The following is a 9,132-nucleotide window of genomic DNA, read 5'->3' as shown; positions in this document are numbered from 1 at the left end:
TATGAACGCTTTTGAATCCAAAGAAAGCTCTCAATTTTTATGAACAATAACTCGTGAAGATATTTATTAATATATTACGAATATATATATATATATATATATATATATATATATATATATATATATATATATATATATATATATATATATATATATATATATATATATGTATGTATATACTTATATAGTACATATGAACATTAGAACATTAGGAAGGTATCAGGTGTGTTTAAAAAATAACATAAAAAACAAAGTGGAATTAGGAATAGAAATTATTTACTCTTATTCTCTATGAAATGCTGCTTGGTGGCCTCTCGACTGGTCTTTCCGTTGGGCTGGCGTTTGATATCGTCGACAATAAGTGCGCCCGCATGCAGCTGCAGATAGTTTGTGCTGACATTATCTTTGACATACTTAACCACATCCTCGGCCGTGATTTTGGCGCCTCGCTTAGGCACTACTGAGGCTGCGGCCTCTTCCATGTTGATGTCATTGTGAATGCCAAAGACACAGACCTCGGCCACGCCTGGCATTTTGGTGATGACATCTTCGATATCACTGGGATAGTACATGATGTTCTGGAACTTCAGCATGTCCTTAATGCGACCCGATATGTACAGGAAGCCATCGTTATCGACGTAGCCCGAGTCGCCGGTATGGAACCAGCCGTCCTTATCGCGTACATTGCGCGACTCAGTTGGATTTTTGTAGTAGCCGGGCCAGTACTGACAGGGATTGATACAGATCTCACCCGTTTCATTCGGGTTGAGTGCCTCGCCTTTCTCGTTGATGATCTTCAGCTTTTGTCCGGGCAAAATGCGACCAACCGAATTGGGTTTCTCATCATAATGCTTGTTGAGCGTGCAGTTCGTGGAGCCCAGCTCCGAGAAGCCATAGGCGAACTGCAGTACGCCCTTATTCAAACGCTTGCGTATACGCTCCTGAACCTCCACAGAGCAGCACATGCCGCCATATATAAAGTGCTTGAGGCTATCCATCTTGATTTTCTCGAAGTCTGGACTATTCGCCAGCATGGCCATGTGAGAGGGCGCAATCAGCAGCCAAGTGATTTTGTACTTCTCAATAAGGTTCAATACGAGCGTCGGATCGAAGTTCTCAGCGGATATAATGCGCAAGGTGCTGTGCACACCACTCGATATGACCGCAGTGAAGCCAGTCACCCAGTCGAGAGTGCTGTGGCAGTATTGAATGTCCGCGGAAATCAAATATCTATAGGAATGTCAACATCAAACAAGTGTAAGTATATGAATTAGATATAAATCGAGAGTTTTTGCCTCCTTACTTGGTTGTGCTGAAGAATTTGTGTGCTCCAGCATTGGTGACGGCCTTGGGAACGCCGGTGGTGCCCGATGAGCAGAGAATGCCCAGCGTTTGGTTATTGCCCTGCTCCAGGCGCACAGGTGCAAAGTTTGCGTGAATGGGCGTGGCCACCACATCCTCTATTTTAATGGAGCCATCCTTGTGGTTGCGCATGGTAACAATCTTAACATCCAGCTTGGTGGTGGCTGCCTTCACCTTGTCGTATTCATCACCGTCACAGAAGATGATCTTAGGCTGTGTAATTTCGAACAGCTTCTCAATGGTGTTCTCCATGTAGTTAACATTCAGGGGATGGAAGGCAATGCCATTGAAAAGGCAGGCATAGACCACGGCGGACATATGCGTCGTATTCCTGGCAATAATGCCCACAATATCCGATTGATACAGACCCAAGTTGCGCATATAACAAGCAATGCTCTGCGAGTTCAAAAACAGCTCCTCACGGGTCAGCGTGGTGTTTTCCGAAGCAGAGATCTTAAAGTAAATCACATGGAATATTGAATACAAATCTCTTGCACTACACTTGCTTTAGCTAACCTGTGCGATCAGCTGCGGATGACGCTGCATTTCCGTAAATGTGATCTCACCCACGGACAGGTCAGGGGAGAAGTATGGGGCTTCATACGAACCACTCCAGACCTTCTGGTCCGGTTCGTAGTAGATCTCTGGCTTGAAAGGCATACTGCAGACTACGAGTTGACTTAAGCGAATGCTGAAGATTAACGATTTCTGGCTAGCTTTATATGCTTTTGCTACTCTATTTGATATAATGTGGGCGGACAATTGAATATCAGCTGGGCCAGAGATTACGGGCAGCTAATCAAAAGTACTTGATTCACTGATTGGCCCAATCATTGTACGCTCTGATTGTTTTTAATTAATGCAAAGCTCAAAGTCCATTAGCGAGACTCATGCAGAAATTTCGTTATCGAAATATCCCACAGGAAACAGACTTCAAGCGCTTAACTGTAGACCATTGACTAGATAGACTTTCTGATACTACAACACGTGAGGTTTGGACTCTAGACGAAAACGTAAGAGCGATGCGTAAGTTTCAACAAAGCATAAAAACGGATATGTTAGCTTATAAGAATCTTATCAATTTGATTCCAAATTTGTTTAAACTATCAATTGCACTTTTCCTGTGTAATCATATCTCTACATGCGCTTGAAAGCACTGAAAATACTTATTTTTTTATTTTGAACAGGAAGTACGGATATTGGTCATCCTGTTCATACAGAAGAGGAAGAAGGTACCTAGATATATTTAGCAAATGATAACTAAATTTGGCATAGTTATTGTAAGTTTAATTTTAATTCAAATAAAAATTTTAATTATTTTGCTATCACAGTAGAACAATATTTATGATAAGATTATTTAGCTCAATGTTAGAGGAAAAATAGTTTTCAACATGCAGACTGTTTAGTTCTAATCGTTCAACGGATGCTACAAGATAATACAAAGTTCTAAGAATATTTTTATAAAATAGAAATTCAATAAAAATATTTTTAATAAATATTTAAAATATTTACTTCATGAAATTAGAAGATTAAACAAACTTAGTACAAATATATAAATAAATAATATACAAAAATATTAAATATGTTTCTTTAATCAAAATAAAAATAATATAGAAATATTTTATGTCTACAAATATTTTATTTTAAATTCTACTCAACAAATCAAAGGACTTTTCAATGCATTTTTCAGCCCAACCCAGTAAACAGTGTCTCACAAAAGCATTGCACGTTTTCTGCCTCTCGTTGTTATTATTTTTTTTGATGTATTTGTTGTGCTATATGTCACAGCAGAGTTGTGCTGCTGGCTGAAAGCAATTAATCATGCCGCTTGCCCCAATAGATTTAAATTGTCGCCTCGTTTATCAAGCGAACAGCGCAGCTAGCAAAAAAATCAATATTTATGTTAATAAATTTAAATAAATAATAAATAAAACAATAGCAAGTATTATTCAGAGTGACAAGTTTTAGTTGAACACAATTTCAGTGATAAAGCAACAAAAAAAATAATTAAAATGTATATATACATTAAATAAAAAAATAATAAATAAATAAATATTCTTTAAGAAAAATTTAATTCCCTGTATAAGTGGTTCATTTTAATACCAATATTTACTTTTATAAAATGCGAAATATAATAAATAAAAACATTATCAGATATTATTCAGATTGGCACGTTTTAGTTGTACAGAACGCTGTATATAAAATAAAAAAATAATTAAAAATTTGTAAATGTGAAAAAAATAAATATATATATATTTAAAAAAAAAATAATAAAAAAAATAATATAAGAACTTCATTATATTTTGTAAATTAAATCAGTGTATAATGCGTTTGTTTAAGTGTTACAGGCACAGTTTATATACTCTGTCCGTCTGTCCCTCTGTGCATCTGTGCATCTGGCCGTCTGTCTGTATGTGTGAATGCGTCGTTCTCTGTATCAAACATACATTTTAACAAACCTCTTAAATGTATATGTGTAGCATATGATCGGGAAGATCAGCTTGATAACTTGTGTGTATATAGCTAGTTTTGCCTGTTCGCCTTTCCTTTTGCTTCCAACATAATTCAAAATAAGTGTAAATTGTCACTCAAAAAGTACTCAGCAGCTCTGCTGGCGTTGACTTTTGAGTGACTTTTGGTTATAAAAGGGCGCAGCAGCTGCGTGGGCGATCAGTCAAGTTCAAGACCTGGACTAAGTCAGTCGTTGTGCAGTGCAGTGCAAGTGGTGAATAATTTTTTTTTTGTTAAATTGTTTAATTTTAAAAAATTTGTATTAGCTTAAATCTATATATATACGATTTTTCTTGTTAATAAATAATGCAACATATATTTAAGTTTTTTTGTTATTGAACATTGTCCATTTGTTTAAAATATATTAAATTGTTTAAATGTTAAAAATATATAATTTTTAGTATTTCATTATTATTAATAAACACTAATTGATATTATTATAATGAAGTTCGTCATAATGTTCATTAGCCGTTATGATCATTAAGAATAATGATCATTTATGTACATGATAATGATCGTTAATGCTAATACTAATTAAATTAAGATTCAAATGCACATGCTGCATTGCTCTCTTTAAAAAAGATAATGACTATACTTACTATTATATATATATATTATATATTTAATAAAATAAATAATATTTAAGAGCATTTTATTGTATTTAGCTCCTGTTTGTGATACAGTTAAATTATTTGCAAAGTGCTCTTAATGTTTGTCATAGGCAGAGAATCTCTTATTTCTCTTAATTTTAATTTTTATAACATAATATTATTTCACATATATATTAAAAATTTATAAAAACCCAAACATCTATATATTTTAATATTTAAAAACAATAATGGATAAATGTATTATATATAAAAATATATTTAATAAGAAGAGCAAGCAAGAACAATAACATTGACCACTGTGTGTTAAATAATTTATTTATGCATTGAAAAAATATTTGACAATTTGCTCTTTTTAAAAATAAAAAATTATCTAAAGTAAATAAATAAATAGCAAAAAGACAGAAAAAATAAAAAGAGGAAAACAGAAACCATTAGTATTAATACATATATTGAATGCCCTTGAGGAATTTTTTATTTATAATTAGCAACATATGTATATACATATATATTCTATACATAGAATTTTGTGGGTTTTATTTTGACCAACATATAAACCACTTGACTTGCTTTTATACATTGTACCCATTGAAAATGCGAAATCAATTCAAAATTTCAATTCACGTACTTTAGATAATACAATTTCTTTTATAACAGATATGGCACTTCTACATTTGTAGAAAAATCGTTCACACTTTAGAAGACGACAATGCCAAAAAGCCAATAAGTCTTCCAAATGGGAAGTCTTCAGCTTCGATAGTGACGAAATGATTTGGTTTCATAAACAGAGACGGACAGCAACATATACTTCTTTCGCTTTGTGAGCTGGTTTAAACAAGGAAGCTTAAAAGTATTTAAAATAATTAATTCTAAATATGCCAAACGCTGCTATCAAAGAAAAATAATATATCCGTTTTTTTTTTTTGCTTTATGGTATGCAACTTATTCAGATAACATCGCTAATAAGTTCGACAAGCAAATTGCTGATAATCCGCTTAAAAGCAGTTTGGCAGAAGCAGATCGACAAAAAATAACAGTGGCTATAATGCAAACACCATTAATAAAATGTGGGCGTGGTCAGCGGGAAATCGGAGCGCCTGCGATGGCTGTATATTTAATTGGCATTAATGCGACAATAGAATAATAAAATAATAATTTATGCGGCTGACGGAATAGCAAACGAGAAATAAATGGAGATAAGAGAGACAGATTGCAAATCCATTTGGCAAACACAAAGTGACTAAGCTGCTAAATTGAGAAGAAAATATGCTAGAAATTAAAAGATAAAATATCAATTAGTGGATTGCAGTCTATTTTCTGTTTGCTAATTGAAAAACAAACGAAATTTGCAGCATTTTGTGCCAAAGACACGTTTCCAGCTCAACAATTCTCGTTTCATTTTTATTTCTTCATCTTCTAATCTAACTGGCAAAAATGTTTGCGTGCATATTCTCGTTGAAATATTTAAGTTTTGAGAGCATATTTCAAATGCATATTGCGAGTGCTGGCCAAACAAGGCAATGCAATCAGCAACAAGAAGTGTTAAGCAAGCATTGTGTTTGACACTATCTTACCTCTAACACCATACCCGACTTGGCCTTACACAAGCGCACACACACACACACATGTACATGCACACACATGCCGTCAGTCAACGGAAACGGAAGTGTGGCACAAAAGCGAGATGCATTTTAGCCTTTGCTTTTGATATGCAACTCGATGAAAGCAGCTGCTGCTGCTTCACACACTTACACACACACTCGCACACGTTTGGTATCCATGTATTTACGTGCATATATTTCTAAACAATTTTTCTTTTCTTATGCGCTCATATAGCACGCACTGCAAATATTTCAATATATTTGCATGATGAAGCAGGAATTGAAATTCAAATGCAATTCACAGCTAAGCTAGCGAGACTTTTAAATGCGCTGTGAGCAAGAATTTTACAGAAAAAGCTCGCTTATTATGGAATTGTATCTAATAAGCCAAGAAACTAGTCGTTATATATTGCCATTCATTTGCCATTGGAGCGGCTGAGTAAAGCTGAAATGCCCCAACCAATTGACCTCGATGCGAATGAAGTCTGCGTGAGTTATGCAATGGCAACGTGTCAGCCTCGAGAGAGATCGAGACAGCGAGATACACAAACTGGAATCTACTTATGTGAATGCTTAAGGTGGCATCAAGTCAACAAAAGCAACAAAAACAAAAGCTGAGCACTCGGTCATGCCACATACGTGTGACACACGACGTATGCGCAATTAATTCACAGTCCGTTATAAATGGAAGAGAAAACAAACGGAAACAAGTTGCCAATTTGCTGGGGGTCCATCATTTTAAGTGGCCATATGGCTATATGATTACGGCTTAAGCTACAAGGAAAGAGAGTGAAAAGTGAGCAAGGGAGAGTGGCAGCGGCAACAGTTATTGCAATGAAACGCGAAATATGTGCAATAAAAATGTTTAAAATAAACGATGCTCAGCGCACACAGCAAACCAATACATTCATATACACACACGCAGACTGGCTGCAGGCTTTCAAAGGATGATAAATGAGTGTAAGAGTTAAATGCCAGCGCAAGACGGAGATGCCGTCCAAACGAGCGCCATTAAAGCTATTTTATGGTCAACAAAAGCAGCTGAAATAAAAAAAGCAAAAGAAGAGCGACTGAAACATGGTTAATTGAGCCGGTCATAAACGAGCAACGGGCATTGGCTGGACTACGTCCTTTTTGCCGAGTAATTGACATTTTAAATACAGCAGCAGCAGCAGCAGCAGCTCACATGGCGTATGATTGATGTGAAAGGCATATGGTCGTTCAGCGCTGTGTTTTGCAGCGACTAAGCAGCTTACAGCTGCCAAGTATGCATAAGTAGCTGAAATTAAATTTCTTCTTTTTTTTGGTAAGCGCAACAAGCGACAAGCTCTGCCACACTTGCCATGCCCGTTTGTTGTTGCTGCGACGAATGTTTATGAAAAATTACTTAAGCTGAAGGAAACATGAAAATGAATTTTTCAACAGCGCCTCGTCTGTGTCTGACCTGCTATCTTAAGCTGTCTTAAGCAGACAGCAAAACAAAGCGCGCACATACACACACACACACACACACACACTGTCTCTTACGAAGAAGCTGCATGGGAATCGCAACCGCAACCGAAGCTAATAAATAATTGTCTGGTTAGCAAAGACAAAAGCAAATGCCTATGCGTTTGCCAGCTAACTGAACCATGGCCAGTTGGCTAGAGAAGGGGCAGCGGGCCTTGGAATGGGTTGAAAAACTCCCACTGAGCAATGGCTACATAAATAAGCACATATAAATCATGCATGCCTTGGGTTTGAGCGCCTTTGGAGTTGCTGTCTGTCTGGCGATGCCGTGAATCGTATATAAATGTGCATAGCAACAGTCTCTATTAGAAGTTAACGTCTGTGGCACAAAGTGTAGCCACATAATTCACAGTTTAAATGCCAACAGCAAGGAAAGAGCAAACGCTCAGATAAGCCACAAGCGGGTGATATCACATGAAACTTATTTAGCAAACTGGCTTATCAGCTTTTGTTCAACTTTTAACTATCAAAAATACAGTTTTTAATGTTGTTATTATTGATATACATACTTGAATTTAAATTGATAATAATTTACTTTGATTTTTGTGGGCTAAACTACTTTAGGAATGACAAGTTAAGGCAAGGAAGAACTCGCCTCGCCTAGATATGGCTCTTTGTTATTATACAATCGAGTAGTGCTGACATTTATCAATAGTCAAGCTTATCTTCAACTAGATTTCTATTTCATCATAAATAATAACTTTCTCCTTATCAGTAACCTATTTGAGGACAAATTGTTTCCTTACTTATCTCATTTACTAAATATAAACTAAATTCTTTTGGTGTACTTAAATTTTTAATTAATGCAGAAATCGCCAAAGTATTTAACTAAAAGTAAATAGAATTCGCCCGGTAATCTCATTATTAAAATATAAATATATATTTAACAGGGCAGAAAATTACAACTGGGCTTAAGCGACTGCATGATACTCGTTTACTATCTATAATAATCAATATTAGTTTTTAAGAATTTATGTTTTCAGATTGATGCGCTTAGTAAGTCCATATGAATTGAATGTGAACAGTGATGCAGCTGATCAACGCTCAGTCAAAGCTGAATTTTTTAATGATATGCTGCGCCCATAATGAAGTGTGATACAGTTAAATAAATCCCTTATTTATGAATTTTATATATATATATATATATAAGATATAAGCCACCCGTGATAATAGGTTAAAGTTTCCAGTTTAAATGCATTGTGCCGAGATCAACAAGCAGTTGAAAAACCATTAACTACTTCACTGCCCAAAAGCCAATTGACTCGCTTTCACTGCCTGCACGGGCAGTGAACAAGCAAAGGAACGTGCAGCAACATCTTTGGCTCGGTGTATTAATTGCCTTGGCAACTTTTAATTAATTCCAAATGATTTCACTGCAAAACAAAGACAGCGCGGAACGGGCGGACTTATCTCATATTAAACAATTGCCTGACCAAATAATACTTTAAAAGGGCTTTACGAGACCGTGGCCAAATAATTAGCGGCATTTGTGTTGGTCGCCACTCAAAGCCGTGCGGCAACAAAAGGTTAATTTTGTACTC

General features: G+C 35.7%; 1 protein-coding gene across 1 annotated transcript; it reads right to left on the bottom strand.

The window, feature by feature from the left end:
• Positions 1–272: 272 nt before the first annotated feature.
• On the bottom strand, positions 273–2,022 carry LOC111603540 (4-coumarate--CoA ligase 1-like). Its single transcript, XM_030223355.1, has 3 exons — positions 1,879–2,022; positions 1,304–1,815; positions 273–1,230 (listed from the first exon to the last, which is right to left on the bottom strand). Exons 1-3 carry the CDS (start codon positions 2,020–2,022, stop codon positions 273–275), a joined length of 1,614 nt encoding a protein of 537 aa, XP_030079215.1.
• Positions 2,023–9,132: the final 7,110 nt, after the last annotated feature.

This window comes from Drosophila hydei, unplaced genomic scaffold (assembly GCF_003285905.1).
Source record: "Drosophila hydei strain 15085-1641.00,03,60 unplaced genomic scaffold, DhydRS2 tig00000172-arrow-pilon, whole genome shotgun sequence".
Taxonomy (NCBI): Eukaryota; Metazoa; Arthropoda; class Insecta; order Diptera; family Drosophilidae; genus Drosophila; species Drosophila hydei.
This window is presented reverse-complemented; position numbering and strand designations above follow the sequence as displayed.